The 20,477-nt window shown below is 42.0% G+C and overlaps 1 protein-coding gene across 1 annotated transcript in view; it reads left to right on the top strand.

The window, feature by feature from the left end:
- Positions 1–20,477, top strand: part of Nsf (N-ethylmaleimide sensitive factor, vesicle fusing ATPase) — a 144,809-nt gene that overhangs the window by 105,853 nt on the left and 18,479 nt on the right. The window contains exons 15-17 of the mRNA XM_052755675.1: positions 223–356; positions 11,937–12,003; positions 13,553–13,632. Of these exons, the coding sequence (XP_052611635.1) occupies positions 223–356; positions 11,937–12,003; positions 13,553–13,632 (281 nt within the window). The remainder of the gene's footprint in view (positions 1–222; positions 357–11,936; positions 12,004–13,552; positions 13,633–20,477) is intronic.

A 20,477-nucleotide genomic window follows, 5' to 3' on the forward strand; every position in this document is an offset into this window, starting at 1 on the left:
GAAAGCAGGAAGGCATGCATTTCACCGTCCTTTTGAGAAATGCTAATCAGTTCATTAAGTTTAGTTGCTAATAAATAAAAGGAAACATGTCTGCTGTGAAACTGTCAGGAAATGTTAATGAGCAACTAGTTGAGGCCTCAGAGCCTTGTGGAGAAAAGTTTGAACTTGTTTGATGCTCTGTGCTTAGGCTGCCTTTTTCCCTCCACCTGTCTTTTCATGCAGGCCCTCCGCACAGCGGGAAGACTGCCCTAGCTGCAAAGATTGCAGAGGAATCCAACTTCCCCTTCATCAAGATCTGCTCCCCGGATAAGATGATTGGCTTCTCTGAGACGGCCAAGTGTCAGGCCATGAAGAAGGTATCAAGATCTTGATTTTCATTTTAATTTCTAGTCTCAGATGAGTGTGTACATATGTTCACACGTACACGTACCTATATACACATGCGTACAAAACCATAACAACTCTGGCCTCAAACAGAACTGTCAGCAGAACTTGAGAGCAGATGATGACCATTTCAGATTCTCCAGCTTTGTGGTGCATGTGTGTTGAGAGTTTCTTTGCCTTCCAAATTTTACTGTCTTAGTACGTATCAACAGTGATTTTCACCTCTTGTCTATATCAATTTGATTAAAGAAAGATCACTTAAGAGGGTCAGGTAGAGTGGAATAAATTCTTTTCTGTTTTGTTTCTTTAGTTCTTTATCAACATACAAAGCCAAACTGTTGAGGTTCAATTAAGTTGACTATAGTTTGGAAAAGAACAGAAATTAAAATGTCTATTGAAGCTTTTTCTCAAGAACCCCTACACAGGATGGTTGTGTATCATGTGATAAAGAAGAACCTGATTCTCAAGTTAATGCCCTCCTCACCCTTCTCCCTTTCTCCAATTGTCTGTCACTTTCTGAATGCCACTCTGAGCCATTAGTGAAGTTAGAGTGACACAGAGTGGAGTTGGGACTATCTGGTCCATCTCACCTGTATCCGGGCAAGAACCGAGGAAGACCTCTGGAATGGCCGCTGTGGTGGTGGCGAACGTGTTTGATCCCAGCACTCAGGAGGCAGAGACCAGTGGATCTCTGTGAGTTTGAGGCCAGCCTGGTCTACAGAGTGAGTTCCAGGACAGCCAGGGCCACACAGAGAAACCCTGTCTCTTTTCACTTGGTGCCTGTGTTGATGCTGATATTCTAATTTTGCATACCTTGACTGTTGTTTTGTTTTGTTTGAGTGAACCTGGCACATGCCAGCCAAGTACTTACACTTGAACTCTTCCTCCAGCTCCCCCCCCCCCACTCCCCCGTTTCAAGCTTGTGTTTTCCCTCTAAAGGCGACCCTTAAGCTACTTGTGTTGAAACTTGAGGTAACCCTTGGAACTGGTAGTCCCTGAACTTGGCGCTTGGGGAAAAGCTGGTTATATTTACATTGCCGTAAACCATTTACTTCTGTCCTTGTTCAGAATCAGTAGCCTGTGCAGATGGCAGCTGACTCCTTTGCTTTCCAGCCGCTGCCGGCTCCTCCCTCAGAAGTGCTCTGAGATGTGGGTGGATGGCCCTTGCTTCTCTGTAAAGTTTTTAAAAGGACTTTAGGCTTCTGCAGATCAAAGCCACCTTGTGAGTGTGAGATAGTATCATTTTTATTATTTTAATCTCTTGCAAATTGACTTGGGGGGGGGAAGGTAATATGTGCTGATTTTAGAGGCTTAAATGGTTAAATTAATGACTTAATAACTTATGATTTAATCTTTAAATTGCTGAAGCCTTTTAAGGTAGAGTTTTAGATGAGCAGAAAGCTATGGAATATAAAACTAAGAGTCCGTACCAGCTTATTCAAAATTGTTCTGATTCATGATTCACTGTCTGGATCATCCGTGTGCTCTTAAAATTGCCAAAAAAAAAAAATCTGCCTCAGCAGAATAATAAATAAATCCACATTAGACTTTGTTTTCCTTGGAGTAGGGGAATATTATTTCCTTTAACTAAACTAAGAATAGAAAAATAATGCACCATTGGTGTCTCAGAAACATTAGAAATACTCTAAAGCTTTGCCAGCACTCAGTTCCGAGTTGTTACCTAATGGCTGGCTGACTAATGCCCGAGGGCTCCAACTGCTCTGAACACTCCAGGTCTCCCAGGTTGATTCTGAGATGAAGTGAAAAGGCCATGCTTCAGTCCTTCTAACTGCCTCCTCCATGTTCTTGTCCCCACAATGTTAGTGTGAGGATGGGAAAAGGGTGTTTTAACGTTCTTTTCAGACCACAGATAATTTGTGATGTTTTATTCTGAAAAAAGCATTTCTTTCCTTTTAAGTGTCCTCTTGCTGGGCAGTGGTGGCGCACACCTTTAATCCCAGCACTCGGGAGCCAGAGGCAGGCGGATCTCTGTGAGTTCAAGGCCAGGCTAGTTTTCAGAGTGAGTTCCAGGACAGGCACCAAAGCTACATGGAGAAACCCTGTCTTGAAAAACCAAAAAAAAAGGAAAATAATCTGTATTTACATTTTAATCCCAACACTTAGGAGGCAGAGGCAGGTGGATCTCTATGAGTTGGGGACTAGCCTGGTCTACATAGTGAGACCTTGTCTCAAAAAAAAAAAAAAAAAGAAAAGAAAAGAAAACCATAAATAAATAAATGAAACATAACTGCAGCTTATCTCAGTGTTATTAATGGTTGAATAATACCCATTTAAATAGTACCCTCTGGGAAGTTAAGAGTGTGTGCTGCAGGGCTGGAGAGATGGCTCAGAGGTTAAGAGCACCAACTGCTCTTCCAGAGGTCCTGAGTTCAATTCCCAGCACCCACATGGTGGCTCACAACCATCTGTAATGAGATTGGCACCCTCTTTCAGATACATAATAAATAAATAAATAAATAAATAAATAGAAGAAAGAAAGAAAGAGAGAGAGAAAGAAAGAAATGTTTTTTTAAAAAGAAAAAAGAGTGTGTACTGCAGAGGACCTGAGTTCAGTTCCCAGCACCCACATCAGGCAGTTCACAACCACTATAACCCAGGCTCCAGCTTTAAGGGGACCTGATGCTTCTGGCCGCCACAGGTACCTTCATTCGTGTATCCAGGCACATACACATAATTTAAAAGTAATAAAAATATTGTTAAAAATCACTTTGTTTTAGGTTATTTCCAAGTTTTTTTTTCACAGTTGGAAATAATATTCTAACTGGGCAGTGGTGGTGCACGCCTTTAATTCTAACACTGGGCAGGTAGAGCTAGGTGGAGCTCTGTGAGTTCCAGGGCAGTCTGGTCTACTGAGGACAGCCAGGACACAGAGAAACCCTATCTCAAAACAGATAGATAGATAGATAGATAGATAGATAGATAGATAGATAGATAGATAGATAGATAGATAGATAATTACCCAACTAAAGAAATCACTGCCCCATATTTTTTATTAGGTTGATTTACATCATGTGACTAAATACTTGGGTTTTGATTCAAATAGACCTGAGTTTGAATCCCATCTCTGTCACACTGTGGTCTCTGTCACCTTGAGTGATTTTCTCTAAAAGCCTTGAAGTCTTTTTTTTTTTTCATGTTTGAAGTAATGTCTGTTTAGAGCATGCTAGTGCATAACCTCCATCCCAGCACTCAGTAGACTGAGACAGTAGGATTGCCACATAGAGGCAGTGTGAGAATTAAATGAGGTAGTAATTTATTTAAAGTAACATGGCATTTCTTGGACAGAACATGTACTTAATAATACATGTACTTAATAATAGTGGCTGATTTTACTTATTATTATGCAGGTTTCTCCTTATTACTTTAGGATAAATCTTCAGGATTTGGATTGCCAATATTTATTAATATTTTATTATAAATTTTTATTTTTTCAGATTATAATAAAATTACACCATTTCCCCCTTCTCTTTCTTCCCTTCAGCCTCTCCCACGAACCCCCTTGTTTTCTCTCAAATTCATGGCTTTTTTTCTTTAATTGTTGTTATGTGTGTGTGTGTGTGTGTGTGTGTGTGTGTGTATTCCTCAATATATAAACACAACCTGCTCAGTGCATATAATATTGTTTGTATGTATGTTTTCAGGACTGACCAGTTGGTTGGTACTGGATAACCAGTTGGTGTGCTCTTCTGGGGAAGACTGTTAAACTCAGCATTCCTTGGTTGCCTGAAGTCCTTCTCGGGCTGAGGCCCTGTGGGCTTCTCTCTTTCCACCTTAGCATGTTTTCTGGTGTCCTCCCTCTTCATGTCAGGTTTAGGCAGCCATGTTGGTGAGACTTGATGGGTTTAGCTTCTCTGACATTTCTAGGAGACATATTCTCATAGCAAAAAAAGAAAAAAAGAAATCTTAATATTTGTGAAGATTTTTACATGTATTGCTATCAAACCTTTTATATAAAGATAATACTGATTTTACATGGCCCATTCCTTCAGAAAGTTGTGCTAATTCATACTTGAAAAAAATGTGAAAAGGATGAGTTTCTTTGGATTTTTGCCCCAGCTTAATGAAATTTTTCTTCTCTAATTTGTTAGGTTTTTAATTTAAATTAAATGTTAGGCATTTAATTCTTTCTTGAGCTACATTTTAATGCCTCTGGTAGAGTATCTGTTTAGCACGTGCCAGGCCTGGTACTCCATCTCTAGCGTGTGTGTGTGTGTGTGTGTGTGTGTGTGTGTGTGTGTGTGTGTGTCCAAATACTCTATAGTTATCATAGTTTATAAGTTCCAAGATAACACAATATGTTAATTTTGTCAAATAGGAGTGGTCTATATTAGTTCATTCAATATCTTTATTATCATTTTATTACTTGGATATAACCGATAGTAACAGATACTTTTTATGAAGAGGGCCATAATTATACTATTGCTTTTTCCCCAAAATGATGGTGCAAAAACACATGAAAATAGTTTATTCTCAGTTCATTTAAAATTTGCCATGTGCTTCTGTTATTTCTCCAGTAAATCCTTTCTGCGTGGATCAACTCAACACTGTCAAGCACTTAGTAAGCGTTATCCTCTCGCTCTGGGTGGGGAGGGGGAGTGCCATATGCTTCACCAAGATATTTGAAATATTTGCAGATATTTCTTTTTTCTCCTATTTTATGTTTGCTTCCCAAACTTCATTCTGTTCTAAAATTTTAATTCTTTTATCCATTTTTGCATCTATACTGTAGTATCTATTTTGCTGGCTGTTAATGACATTAAATAAGGGAACAGCGCAATAGAATTTGATTTTAACTAATTACCTAATCATGATGCTTCTGAGTACACATTTAGTATGGAGATAAAATAGACAAGCCAGATATTACTAAAATTTTTAGACAAAATTAAATAAAAAACATTGGCAATTTATGGAACTTCTATTAATAGCATGATTATTCTTATTTTCAAAGGTTTGAAAATTAGCTGAAGAAATTTTCCTTCCCACCAGCTTTTGGAGAAAGAAATAATCTTCTGTGAATATCCTACTGTAAATCCACAGCAAACTGTAGTCTGCACAGACAGTCATGGCGCCTAATCCCCCTCTTTTCATGCTTTAGTCCGTACAAAGAGCAGAGCTGGAAACTGGATCTTCTGACAGCAGTTACTAAGCAACAGAATTTGGATGTTTTGGGTTGACATCCTAACATATCATGGAGCTGATGCGGTGAAGTTTGAGCATGTATGAGTTGAGCAGTGTGGGTGCTCCAGTTCTGGTGGACGTCCCTTGGCTTTTGGATGAACACACTGTCTTTGGCTGGGCATGGAAAGGAGGAGCAGAGCTTTGAGACTGAGAAGCACGCCCTCTCTGTGGATCATGATAGTGAAAAATGTGAGGCTTTTTCTTGAAAAGCAGGGAGAACAAATAAGGGATTTTAAAGTCAATCCAAGAAGCTTTAGTGCTTTGCCAAAACTTGAGGTCCACCTTCCTGCACAGCCTGTTTGCTTGGTCTGCTCCCAAATTATTTTTTAGAGACCAGAGATTATTACTGATAGTGCCAGTTGAAATTTGCTCATTTACATTTTTATATGCTACCAAATATCATTAGCATATGCTTTCCACTAATTGTTGACAGATTTACTGCATTAAGGATTTTCTAAGCCATGAGCTTCCTCCTGTCATTAGATTTCTGCTAACTAGGCTGAGGTACTTCACGCCAACTACTCCAGAATTGAAGTGAACCTTCCCGTCACCGAAAGAGAGAGCTTAGCTTTACTTAGCGAAGAGCACTAAAGAGGTTATAGAAATGAAGGATAGAAGCTCCTTAGAGCACACTTTGCTGTGGCTTGTGACTCTGAAAGACTGGGATTAACATGGAGCTAATAATGCTGGCATCCTCCCTGGAGCGCTCATGGCAGACCAGAGAAGCAGCTGCTGCCCCGCCCCTCACAGGTGGCTCTAGCTTGTCTGAGAGTCCAAGGCTGAGTGAGCTCTGTGCCTTGAGCACTTGCAGTGCCCTGCCCCCGAGCCGGCCTGCCCCCTAGCCGGCCTGCCCCAGTCCCTGCCCTGTCCCTGCCTCAGTGCTTGCACTGCAGCATGCCCCGGTGGAGCCCGGGTTACCCGTGGTCTGGTTGTCTCTCTGACCCTCAGGTCTGTCTGTGTCCTGTCTGCCTTTACAAGGAGGAGAGGTGCTGCTGCAGCGTGCTTTACAGTGGCTGGGGACAGACTCTGGGAGTCCGTTTTCTAGAGATTATCTTCATCCTTCAGAGCAAATACCATCATTTCCACACACACCCATAGTGTCCTTCCCTCTGGTCCTTCCTTCTTCAATCCTTCCTTTTCCTCCTTCCAGCCTTCTTCAGGCTTCCCACTGATTTCCTTGGACCCCATGCCTATCTGCTGACAGTTCATCTGCTCTACAGGACACTCCCCGATGACTCCAGAATGAGCACATTCCTTAGATTAATCTCTCTGGAGTCTGTGAGGGATAGCTCCTAGCTGCAGCTTCTGCCCCCCTGACTGCTCCAGGGTGGTGGCATATTTGATCCAGAGCAGGCGCCATGCGTCCGCTGTGTTGTTACTGATGGCGAGATGTGATGGCATTCTAACTGGGGCACTTTGCATGATTTTTGTTTTTCTGTATCTTTTCTTCCAATATCTCACCTCCTTTTGAATTGATTTACATAAAATTATGGTAGAACTTTCCAGCTTGGTATGTAAATATCTCATTAGATTTAGGCTGGCAGCTGATCTCCTGTGTTTGCCCGTCAAGGCTGAGTCTCATCTTAGTGAGCGCCCCGCTGGGGCCCGGGCCGGGAAGCAGTTTCTGATAAGACTACACATGAATCGTGGATCCAGGGGAAGAGGGAAGACCTCACGTTAGACTGGTGACCAGATAGAGGGCCTGTGTGTGTAGGGAGTGAACGGGGGCATGTGCGCACATTCAGATTAGAGCAGAGGCGTCAGGGTTAGCTAGTCAAGTCGGAGGGCTTTGGCACAGCCCTTGTTGTGGAGAGGACATTGTTAACAGGGCCAGCTGTGAGTGCTCCTACCTCTGTAGCGTTTACTACACCGGGAGCTGTTTGTTTTTTTAAAAAAAAATGAAAGTACAAAATACTTTACATTAAATGAATACCATTGCTATTTTTCTTCTAAAATTCCAGGTAGTCCCTAAGTTGTTCCTGCTACTTGACACAAAACCGTCTATTCTTTTCTTTTGAGAGGCCCTCACATAACCCAGGCTAGCCTCAGACTTTCTTATGCAGCTGAGACAGGCCCAGATCTGAGCTTGCTGCCTCCCAGGTGTTGGGATTACAAGTGGGCGCCATCACACTCGCACTTCACACATAAAAAATTTGCTATGTAAATTACACATTGCATTGAGAAAGGAGAAGAGCCAATTTGGGGGGGGGGTGCGGGGAGATAGTGTAAACTTTAAACAGCTGGCCAGGCCCTGATACCCCAGGTTTCAGTCACTCCAATCTGTGATTTCATAGCTTGAGTGCCAGAATGATGTGCCTGCCTCAAAACCGTTTTGCAAAGCACTGTTTTTAGTGATTCCCTGCATTTACACAATATGACAAAGGCTTTAATACCAATTCAGACTTCAGAAATAGCAAAGAACCACTGCTCCCAGGCCTTCCCGTAGTCTTGAACTAACTAACTCAAAGCCAAAAGTAGCCATCAGGAAACTGAACAGCTCTTCGTCCCCCAAAAAGCTCCTCTTCCTTTGTTTGAGCTAGGATGGGGTGGGCTAGCTGAGCAGTCCTCCCCTTCCCGTTCAGATGTGCTCACCATCCAGTCCCAGACCGATCCTTCGGTTCCTGTTTCTCCGGCATCGCCACACTCACGCTTCCCTAAGTTGTTCCTCTCTGCCCCGCGCACCCCCCCCCCCCCCAGATACCTGCAGTAGCTGCTCTCTTCTCCATACGTTCACTTCCCAGCCACCGCTTCTCCCCTGAAGGCCCACAGTCTCAGACTCTAACTCTTCTCTTGCTTTTCTTGACGTCAACCTGGAAAATGTTTCTATAATGTAAAAATGGACATTTCAGTTCATTGTTTAAAACTCTAGAGTGGATTTTTTAAAAATTACCTTTACAATAAATTTTTAGCTCACAGAAAATTTTAAGATCCTCTCGGTCAAGCTAGGCAGTGGGGGTGCATCTCGTTAGTCCCAGCTCTCAGGAGGCAGATGCAGGATGATCTCTGAGTTCAAAGCCTGACTGGCCTACAGAGCGAGTTCCAGGACAGCCAGGCTACATAGTGAGACCCCGGGGTTTTGTTTTGTTTTGCTTTGGGAGAAATGTTGTGTGTCCAGTGCTCTTCGTAAGCTCCTCTGCTTCACTGCTCACTCACCACTCTGCCCACATTATACCCTCACGTCTGCATTTTAACTTTATCAGCTGATTGCTTCCTACAGCCTTCCTGCATTTCCTCTCTCTGGACCCTGACATTCAGTATACTCATAATACGTTCTCCTCCTTATTTAAATTTTGGCTTAAATGTCTTTTTTTTGGGGGGGGGACCACCCTTGTCCCCTACACGCCTATGTGACTTGGGATAGCTTCCGTTGTGCAGCAGTAAGAAGCGCCCCCAAATCTCAAAGCCATAACACACTGCACTGTTCTTACTCAGAGGACATGTGGGCACCATGGCTCCGAAGGTGACCCTTGCTCACTGTAGCTTCTCAAAGACTCCAGCGAGTAGGTAATATGTAGGTGACTCCTACACTGACTGCTCTTCTCTCAGGAAGGCGTCTTCACAGTCACAGGGACCTTTCCCATTCTAACTTCCGACAGGGTGCAGTCATCTGCCTCATTACTCTCTCCAGCGTGCTCCATGAGCACTTGACACGTGATAGGAATTAAAAACATTTGGTGACTGAGGGACTGAAGTGACTGAATGAATATGGCGCTGACATTTCCACCATATTGGCCCTTCCTTTGTGTTCTTCCTTTACCGTTCTTCCCGGAAGTCCCATCCAGCCGCCATTTCCCCTGCCACTGTGCTGAGAGCGTTTTCTTATCCTGACTCGGACAACTCCAACTACTTACTTGATACTCTGCTTGAATATAAAACAATACACAAATTTTAATTGATTTTTTTAACAAACGCTCGTTACTTTTCTGGTCTGGCATTAAATTAATTGATCTGAGGATCTAGAGATAATGAAACAGTACTTGCCTTCTGGGTTTTTACGGTCTAGTTTAATATATAGGGAAATACAGTGAATCTACGATATATACATCGTATAGCAAACGCTGGGCCAACAAAGTAGAAAGAAAAATGGTGCAGGACAAGATGGACTTGGAGCTTGTGTTGTCTTAACCAGTGAACCTGCTAAGCAGACATCGGTACTGAATACTGCCGTGTGCTGGGTGCTAAAGATGGTATGAACACGGTGATATGTTTATACATTTCTCATTCCAGTGGGGAGACAGGTAGCTAAAGAGAAAAGGCTAAGTGGGGCTGTGACACAGTGTGGAACAGTGTTGTGTGATAGACTCTTTCTGGGAAGACAACACACAAGCACATCACACACACACACACACACACACACACACACACACACACACACACACTCCAACCTATGAGTTGTATTGTGGTTATTTACAGGAGAAAAGTAAGGGGTTCCTTACAGGAGCAACAGTAACTCAAAGACAACTGCATCCCCAAAGCCCACTCCAGCATGGCGACAGCTCACCAGGCTGGGACCTGGGGCACACTGCACAGCCTGCAGCAGCTCTGCAGGCAGCTCTTCAGGCTGGAGACCTGGGGCTGGGACCTGGGGCACACTGCACTGCAGGCTGGAGACCTGGGGCTGGGACCTGGGGCACACTGCACAGCCTGCAGCAGCTCTGCAGGCTGGAGAGTGTCCTTTCCAGGTGGTCCAGTTGGGATGGCCTCTTCAGGCAGCTGAGCTGGTCTTTGCTCCTTGGAGGCTGGACTTATCTCAGAGTCCACTTTGCAGCTTGGCTTGCCTGAGAGTGATTCACAGTGGTCTTTCCTGTTCATACAGTTTCAGGGAGGGAGGGGCCTAGCAAATCTGGTCAGTTTCAGGGACTTTCTGAGGCTGTATTGAGTTGTTCACTTCCTTTCTTTTTCTTTTAAAAAAAAGATTTATTTATTTATTATGTATACAGCGTTCTGCCTACATGTATGTCTGTAGGCCAGAAGAGGACACCAGATCTCATTATAGATGGTTGTGAGCCACCATGTGGTTGCTGGGGATTGAACTCAGGACCTCTGGAAGAGCAATCAGTGCTCTTATCCACTGAGCCATCTCTCCAGCCCCAATTTTTATGCCTTCTTTTTTTTTTGTTTTTTGTTTTTTGTTTTTTGTTTGTTTTGTTTTTCGAGACAGGGTTTCTCTGTGTAGCTTTGTGCCTTTCCTGGATCTCACTCTGTAGACCAGGCTGGCCTGGAACTCACAGGGATCTGTCTGCCTCTGCCTCCCGAGTGCTGGGATTAAAGGCGTGCGCCACTACCCCCCGCCTGGCTCCCTTCCTTTCTTAAGAACCTTCCCACAGAATTGAGTGTTTGAATCTGGTAGGAAACTGCTACACAACAGTGATTAATGGGTGAAGGATGTGAACCAAAAGAAAGCATTTCTACTGGAGGGCTGATCTGACTAAATACATGGAGATGGAACATGTTTGGTTTTTACACCACAGAAGAAGTAACCAGGAACAGAGTTAAGATGGTGACCATGGGAAACTCTCCATGGTAGCCTTTCTTAACTGTTAAGGATTCTTCAAGGACCAACTATGTGCAGGTTAATTTAAGTTTAGTATGAAAAATATTAGTATTAGTTTGATTACTTTATTTCTATACTTAATTCTAAATCTTCTATGGTTCAAGGACACCAACCAGGGAATACCGTTCCGCCGAAAGCATTATGTGGTGAGGCTGGGCCATTTTTGCCACTATGGTTCACCAAGGTTATGTATCAACCAGAGAGATTAGGCTGGATGCAGAGAGTAATTTGTATTTATGGCACTGGTGGGTGCACTGAGTACCATTTACAGTGTCTAGAACAGACCTGTCACCATTCCTAAGAGGCTGGCCTGAAGGCCATGGGCACTGGTCTTCAGCTTCGACATCACCAGACTCTTCTGTCTCACTTGAAACTGCTGCTCTCTGTTAGCAGGACGTAGCAGCTTGCATTAATTTACTGACTGTATTTGACCACCATCTTATTGTGTGGTCCTGACCAGTCATTTAACCGCTCTCCGTTTCCCGCAAGTGCTCTTTAAGTTCTAAGGTCATGTGATCTCTTAATGCACTGTAGTCTGGGCAATTAGTGTGACGCTGTGCTTTGTTTAGGTGTTGGTCAAGAATTACCAACATTTACCTGGGCATCATCATGGCACACATTCTTAATCCTAGCATTCAGGAGGCAGAGACAGGCGAATCTCTGTGAGTTCAAGATCAGCCTGGTGCAGATAGTGAGACCCTGTCTCAAAACAATGGGAAAAAATTAACCAAATTTAGTCTTCTTGGACTAGTCCTTATTGTGGAGGACGGTGACGTCATGGTGGTTTTCTCTCTTCCAGATCTTTGATGATGCGTACAAATCTCAACTCAGTTGTGTGGTTGTGGATGACATTGAAAGACTGCTTGGTGAGTTGTAACTTCGGCTATTCTACTCTGCCATGTGACAACTGAAATCTTGAAATTACAGGAGAAAAATATTTGTGTGGGAATTTGTAGACTATGAAGCAATAGAGTACCTTGTGTTACAGGGACTATAATAGTGTCTCTCATATGAAACAGTAGTCATGATGAGATATCCTGTCCATAATAAATGAGGAATGTAGGGTCAAAATGATAAAATTCTGAAAATTAAAGGTGCTCTACAGTAATTTTAAAAAATACTAATTAAATATCTTTTGGATTGAAGTACAGTGGTTACAAAGATGAGTGAGACTTAGTCCCTGCTCTCAACTCAGAAGTAAATGTCAGGAAAGTTTTGTTACTTTTACATTTTTGTTCATTATAAATTAAGTCAGTCTGGTGTGTATCATTATGACAGTAGATTAGGACGGGACATCAGGAGCATCTGATGACCTGATAGACACTGGCGGGAACACCCAGCACTGGCGCAGTAATGATTTCAAGTTAACTGTTCTTCACTCCGCTGTGATGTTTCAGCCTTATGCTTTGTCCTCTGCTGTTGGCTTGTTACGTTTTGATAGTGTTTATTGTAAAACAAAGCGGGAATACCCATGAGGCCTCCTTAAGTTAACAGTGTTTACCTAGTGGCCAGGATTTGGGGTGCGCCATGTTTGGGACATCTCGGTCCAGTTTATAGGATTATTTCTTTAAGAACTTTTCGCTATGTTCACAGCTCTGTGTAAACCTTTTTATCCGAACACAATTAAGGCATGTGGTCATAGCAACACACTGTGTCAGGAATTTGTTCCCTCTGCGTATATTTCCACTTGTCTGAATAGTTATTTTCTTGTACTTTGTTCATTTATTCAAGCATCACCACTGTACTAGAATCACAACTGTTCTCGAAGGATCTCAGAAGGAAATGACACTGCCTGTCTTTTATGATGAGAAGTAATGTAACTAGAGTGTGCCTGTATCCCAGGTGTTCAGGCTCCCAGCACGGGACTAGATTCCCATGCAGAGGGAGCTGGCTGGGGAAGTGGCTTTCCTGCTCAGGTTTCCTGGGTAGAGAGATCCTTATTACCTGCATTTGCTGAAGGCCAGTCTGAACGCTTCTCTATCCTTGTCATTATATTATCACTTCTTTTCATATCGTTTTCTCCTCCTGGGATCTCTACGGCTCAGCCACATCCCAGCTGTTTCTCCCTATTGTTTCTTGTGTCCTATATGTGAAGGTACTATGATGGCTTCCAGTCATGTCTTAGAAATGTCTGGTAACTACACCTAAATATTCTCTCCTTTAGGAAAAATTAGTCCCTGAAGACCAGAAAATATGTCTACATGACTCAAAGTGGATATTGAGAAGCTTTTTTTTAATGTACAGTTAAGTTCTTATGTACTGTTTTGAGAATGTTGATTATTAAGGATGTCTTTTTCATGGCAGAGCCGCCTGCCTCTTACTACAGCTGATGTTTAGTTGATGGAGACAGATCTGCGTGTTTGGATGTGCGCCCCAAGATCGCAATCCTGAACCCCAGCCATGTTTCTCTTTCAGATTATGTACCCATCGGCCCCCGGTTCTCTAACCTGGTGTTGCAGGCTCTTCTTGTGCTGCTGAAAAAGGCACCTCCTCAGGTAAATTAGTAATAAGAAGGACGTTTCTAGATCTTCCCGTGAAGTTTATACTCCAAATATGCAGCTCATCACAGACAAAAGTTCTGTGGTAGAGGCCTCTGGAAGGGTCTAGCCTTCTGTCTTAAGGTGAATTGTTTTCTTGTCATATTTTTTTTTCCTTTTTCCTTTCCTGAAAATACCAAGATCTGACCATTTCAGTTAGTTTTAGATCTTGTTTTGTGAGTTCTCCATCATAGTCCACATCCCTAACCCCGTCCTCTTCAGAGGGAGATTGTGATACAGATGCAGGATTAAATACGCATTCCCATTTGTTTCTTGGAGCATTTCATAGTTTTCCTGAGGATTTGTATTTGAGAATTACACGTGCATTTACTAAGCCAGCAGCTTTGTTGTTGAGTTTTAGCTCGTGAGGATGACGTGAAGATGTTTCTCCCGTGCCACATGCTGCTCTTTAGGAACAGAGCTGGGATCACCCTTCATTTGCTCGAATCTTTACTGATATGGCTGCTGGAGTTACTGATCCTGACCCCTTAACAAATGCCGAAGCATCCTGTGAGGATTCGTTAAGAGTGTTACATATGTCCAGGTCGCCAGGGTATGCTTGGCTGTGTCACAGGTTAATTTTCCAGGTTAATTCTATGTGGTAGAACATTGAAAAAATTCCAATCAAAGGGAGACACAAAGAGGGTGAGCAATTATTTGAAAACAATTAGTGCCTGTATGGGAGTCTCATATATGATTCACTATGAGGAGAAAGAAATAATAAAATTAGTTTGTGATACTAATATGTAATCTAACAGTTACATACACACATGCATATTTTACACTTAAAGACTGATCTTGATTTTCTAGATTTTTAGTGCTTCCTAAAAATTTTCTAAAGTTATAAAAGATACATAACATCGTCGTTGTCGTCGTCGTCGTCGTCGAAATTTTGCAGTCTTATGGAACATGAAAGGATTTTCTTTTTTACCTACTAGGGATCAAACCCAGGGCTTCACGCATACTAGGCAGGTTCTCAATAGTCTTCGTTTGACTTTGAGATGGGACTCTCACTGTGTTGCCCAGACTCCCTCAAATTCCTGAACTTGAGTGAGTCTCCTGCCTCAGCCTTTTGAAATTTCCCCTATGCTAAGGCTGAAGTTAAGAGAAGTGAGTATATTTTTGGCTTCTCTTGATTCCTTCTGTTTTTTAAATAAGTAAATAGATACATATGTCTAAAGTTGCTAAAACAAAATAAAACATTTCTACATACCCATACACAATCTATTTTTACTAAGCTAGCATATTTTAAATTTTTAGAATGTGAGATATTTTTCAGGCATTTAAAAATATTATAATAGTCAGCTTTTTGTTTAAACAGAATGTATGCAAAAGTTCACTTAGGAGAAGAATGAATAGCTTTTCCATGTTATTTTCAAATTTTTCCTTTACCTGATCATGTGCTATCCATGTGAGTCTAAGTAAAGATGCATTTCTTCTCTGAAAGCTCTTCATATCCAAAATAAACATAAATAGAAAATACTAACAAATGGCATATTTTAAAATATCATTTCATTGTATTTATAATTGGGGTTCCATGCCATAGGCCCTGTGGAGGTCAAAGGACAGCCTTGAAGGATTGCTTCTCTTTGTTCACCTTTCTGTGGGTTCTAAGGATTGAACCTGGGTCGTGGTTAGGCTTCCTTGAAAGCACAAGACATCTTGCTGCATTTTGATTAGAGACTAAAGAATAACTGTTTCTGTTTCTTCAAATAATTGTAATGTCTTAAGGGAAGGAAAATTATCTCATGCTTCTGAATCTCACAGCACACATGCACACACGCATCCCTCATAGTTTATTCAGCAGACATATTGAATACACATTTATAACTACATATGCATCTTCTTATGTTGATGGTCTTAGGTTATAAAACAAGATGTGTTTAGTGTAAAAACATTTTTAAAAGTCCAGTGGCCAGCAAAATGGCTCAGCAGATAAAGGCGCTTGCCGTGCAAGCCTGATGACCTGCGTTCAGTTCCCCAAATCCATGAAAAGATAGAAGGAGAGAACTGACTCCACAAAGGTGCCCTCTGACCTCACATTTGTACTATGGCACATGCTGTCCCCCATCACACACACGCACACACGCACACATACACACACACACACACACACACACTGTTTTTTTTTTTAATTTTATGTGAAATTCAAATGACCAGTTAATACTTGAGTAGAGCATTCATTTTCGTGTTCACCAGGGACTGTAAACCAAGACCAACATAGTGAAGTACTTTATATTTTGGATTATAGATGACTATGAATCAAAAGTCGGGTGGAAGTAAGTGCTGGTGAAGAGTTAGATAAATTGGAAAGCATATAAACTGTTAGTAAAAATATGAAAATCGTGTTGCCTTTGGGAAGTTTAGCAGTTCCTCAAAAGTTTCAACTGGAAGTCAGATGAGCCTCATCAATCCACTTCTAGAATCCACCCAAAACAAGGGAGAACACACATCTGCATAAGAGCTTTTCATGAATGTTCATAGCTGGATTATTAATAGAAACCCAAAAGGAAAACAATGTGAATCTTAGTCGAATAAAATATAGCATAGCCATGAAATGGAATATTATTCAGCAATGGAAATGCACTCAGAACATGCTTCAACATAAATGGACCTTGAAAATGTGCTAAGTGAGAAAAGACCATCACAAAAGACCACATACTATGATTCCATTTCTTTTTATTTTTAGACTTATTCATTTTATTTTATATGTATGGGTGTTTTGACTGCATTATGTCTGTGCATTATGTGTGTGGCTGATGCCCTCAGAGACCAGAAGAGGGCATCAGATATCCTGGAACTGGAGTTACAGATGGTTGTGATCCATCATGTGGGTGCTGAGAATCAAACCCAGGTCCTCAGCAAGGACAGCCAACGCTCTAAACAGAGGCACCTCTCCAGCCCCAGTATGATTCCATTTCTATGAAGTGTCCACAATTGGAGGTTCTGTAGAGATAGAAGGTCCATTATCAATGGTTGCCTGGGGCTAGGAGGGCTGGATTGTGAGAATAAGAGGCGACTGCTAATGAAGGTGGGATTTCTTTCTGGAAAGATGAAAATATTCTAAGATCAAGTGTGGTGAGAGCTGCCCATATCTGTGAACGGACTGAAAACTGTTGAGCTGCACACTTTAATGAACTGTGTGCTTTACAAATTATATCTCAATAAAGTTGTCACATTTTTCAAATGTAGTTTCTCAAGGCATGTGAATGATGAAAGAAGAATTATATAGAGGGTTAAAAGTGAAGGGCAAGTCACCAGGGTACATGGAGAAATCCCAGCTTGGGAGCAATCTTATACCCAGCAATTGGATCATTAAAAAGGGCCGTGGAATGAATTTCTCTAAGAAGTAGAGATGTATGTAAGAAGTAAGAAACCTGGTTACCTTAGTGACAGGGAATGGCAGGGATTCTCTTTTAAGGGAACACTGGCCTGTCATTAGTCAGAACTTGGTGACTCTGACCCCGTCTGCCAGGTGACCTACTGTGTAAGTGAATTTGTGGCAGAAGAAATTAGTAGTGAAAATATTTCTAGTTGGCACAAGTTTAACAGAACAAAAATATGCCCTGACTACACCACTTTGCTCTGTAAATGCATTGTACGTTGTCTCAAGAAAAGGAAAATCATTTTTAAGCTGGTCCAGTGTGGAGAATGTTGGTGACTAGAGGAAGAGCATCCACTTGAGCAAACTGGCTGCATGGATTTTTCTATTTAATAGTAAAGCTAGAGGCACTGAGTCAGGTAGAGAGTGGGGGTCACAGGAAACTGTTCTTTCTGGCAAGAAAACAAAAGCCATGGGCATCTTTCTTTAGAGAGCACCGTGCGTCTTACAAGACAGCAGTCGTATCAGTCACAGGAGTCTTAATTTTGCATTTGTCGTAATTCCAGCTTTCTTACAGAAATACTGTGTGTGCGTGTGTGCACATGCTCCAATGACAGAATCCCCCGGGGCCAGTGTTGTTATGTATCCAGATACTCCCTTTCCACTTCCCCTCCCCCACCCTCCCTCTTGTAAACTGGCTTATTAAAACTGGGTCTCGAGCCCTCCTTTTTCCCTTTGTGATCGCCTGGGTCTTGGATTTTCGGTGTAGAACTAAAAATTCAAGGCGGATTTCAGTTACTAGGATAATTTTCTTTGAATTTTAAATTTTTCTAAGCAAATGCATAGATTTTTAATGAACCTGGTATTCAGTGGATTTGCTTTAAATTTATCTGGAGAGTTACTTTCATGATTGATTTATTAGCCCTTTGAAAGTATAAAAAGTGGTATCGGTAGTTCATGAAGACTGAGAAACATCATCACATTCTGTTTAGCATCTTTTTAAAACCAATTAAAAGCTTTTCTAAAATGGATTGAACAGGAGAAAATAAAACATGTTCCCTAGGTCTTTATTTCAATCAAGTTTCCCTGTGTTCTGCGGGAGAAGAGATCGAGGGGGGATAGAGAGCCTGAAAAGGGCTGTCCCAGCAGGGAGCCGAGCCGGAGAAAAGGCCTCTCTGAGAACTCAGCCGCAGCAGCTCCGAAAGCTCCCAGCCGGCTTCATCTACATGCAGAGTCACACAAGGCATGGAGGCGCTCCCCGGCACACAGAGGTTTCACATGTGCTTCCCTGCTGATTCCTGTGAAAAGCTAACAATTGGCTTGGAGGGTAAAAGACCACTGCGGTTCACCCTCCCTGAGCTGGACGTACAATTTGTCCAGTGTTAGGAAATGTCCGGCTTAGCAGTGAGAGGCTTGAAGACACCCCTCCTTGCAGTGAGCTCCTAATGCCGGCGCTTTTACTCCATGACACTGGGGCTCTTTTCAAGGTTTGCAGATTTATGGAAGTTGGGGGGTGGGGGTGTGCTTCTCCAGATCAAGAGGATGAAAGCCGGAGTCTCCATGTCAGGAAAGAGCCCCAGTAAAGCGGGAAGGACAGGGGAACCCCCTGTACCCGCAGAACCGTAGCTTTAATGTTTCCCCTTGGGTATCTAATGCCATGCTTAAAGAAATAGCTTTATCATTTGGAAGACAAGTGCCCCAAAAGGAGCTATTCAGGCCTTAAAAACAACACAATTTCCCAGTTTCCTCAACAAGTCTAAGGGCATTCAAGTCATGAACTGGCTTCTTAATTCTGGGTGTTGCTGTCATTGTTTGGAGTCCCACTGGAAGCCCCATCGGAATAGGATAGGATAGAACAGAATAGCCTTGCAGCTCGTGGAAAACCAATCCCTTTTTAGTGCCTCCCAACCTTCTTTTATCATGGCATATAGAAAATGGCAGCTGATTGCATGTGTGAGTAGCCAAGGACACTCAAAGCTGGCCAGGGACCCATGCCCCAGGTGCCCTTTCCTTTCTCCTCAGCTGATGAGAATCAACACATTAATTCACATATAATTCAGTTGTGCCATAGCAATAGTATACTCTTAAATTATAAACTTGAAAATTCTTAACAATGTTACTGAAGTAAAGCTCAGACCTAATAATTAAGAATTTAAACTGAATTTAACTACAAGAACTCTACTGCTCTAGTGCCTAGGAATGTTCTTTGTTTTTTAAAGGAAAGGAGACTGGATGTGCTGGGGCATGCTTGTAATCCTAACTCCCAGGAAGCAGGGGCAGAAGGATTGAGTTCAAGGCCAGCCTGGGCTACATTGTAAGACCCTGTCTCAGAAAAAAAAAAAAGAAAGTTAGGTGTGGTGGGGCTCACACATATAATCCTAGCCCTTAGGAGGAAGAAGCAAGAGGACCAGAAGTTCAAGGTCATCCTTAGCTATATAGACTGTTCAAGGCCAGCCTGAACTACATGAGTTCCTGTCTCAAAAAAGATATGTGAGGGATGGTATTGTCAGGGCATAAATGGGTCAATAAAAACTATAGCCAGGGGCTGGGGACTTAGCTCAGTGGTAGAGCGCTTGCCTAGCAAGTGCAAGGCCCTGGGTTCGGTCCTTAGCTCCGGAAACAAACAAAAACAAAAACAAACAAAAAAAACCATAGCTAGGCAGATAGTAATCTAGTTACTGCTCTTTGGGAGAGTAGTCAATAAAATATTCTTTAAAAAGAGAAAACTATAGATCTCTGGGTAGGTGGGTGTGCTTCTCCATGGATTTTGTTTTAATGGCGCCTGTCTATAGACGGCACTGTTTTTATGTGATTCCCATAGGACATTTCAGTACATAGGGTCTTACAGTGGCTGTGTCATTGGGAAGGTCTTGGTAATACTGGGCAGCTCTTCAGGCTTTGGGTTGCTTTAGTGAATAAACAGATGATGGAAGACTCCAAGCCCTACAGGCCTAAACATGAGAATCTTTCCATCGATCTGTTTAAAATGAATGCTGGCTAATGACTGCAGTGTGACTCAGTAAGATGTATAACCACTTCAGGAGAGGGGCGTGCTCACTTGGCCTGACACATTACATTCATGTAACCACTCGGCAGGGTGACTTCTGCAGTGGGTTTCCTTTAAAAAAAATAATAATAATAATGACTGACAGGGCAGTGGTCTAATTTTTCCGTTTATTAAATGTCAATGATATAATATAGCTACTGTGTTTTATAAGACTATTTTATATGCACTTTTCTTAGAATGGGTTTTCTTGGAGGGTCACATGTAAATTGAATAAAATATATAAGTGCAGAATAGTTTCAAATATATCAAAAATAGTAAAAGATATTTGATGAACCCTTTTATAAAACATTGCTACAGATATCTGCTGAGTAAAATCAGCAAATATCTCAAAGGGTTTGACTTTTTTAAATTGTTTTTGGAAGAATACATCTATCATAGGCATTGATTAATACCAAAATCAATTCTGGGTTGTGT

Source organism: Peromyscus californicus, unplaced genomic scaffold, assembly GCF_007827085.1.
Source record: "Peromyscus californicus insignis strain IS unplaced genomic scaffold, ASM782708v3 Scaffold_3__1_contigs__length_106647218, whole genome shotgun sequence".
NCBI lineage: Eukaryota > Metazoa > Chordata > Mammalia > Rodentia > Cricetidae > Peromyscus > Peromyscus californicus.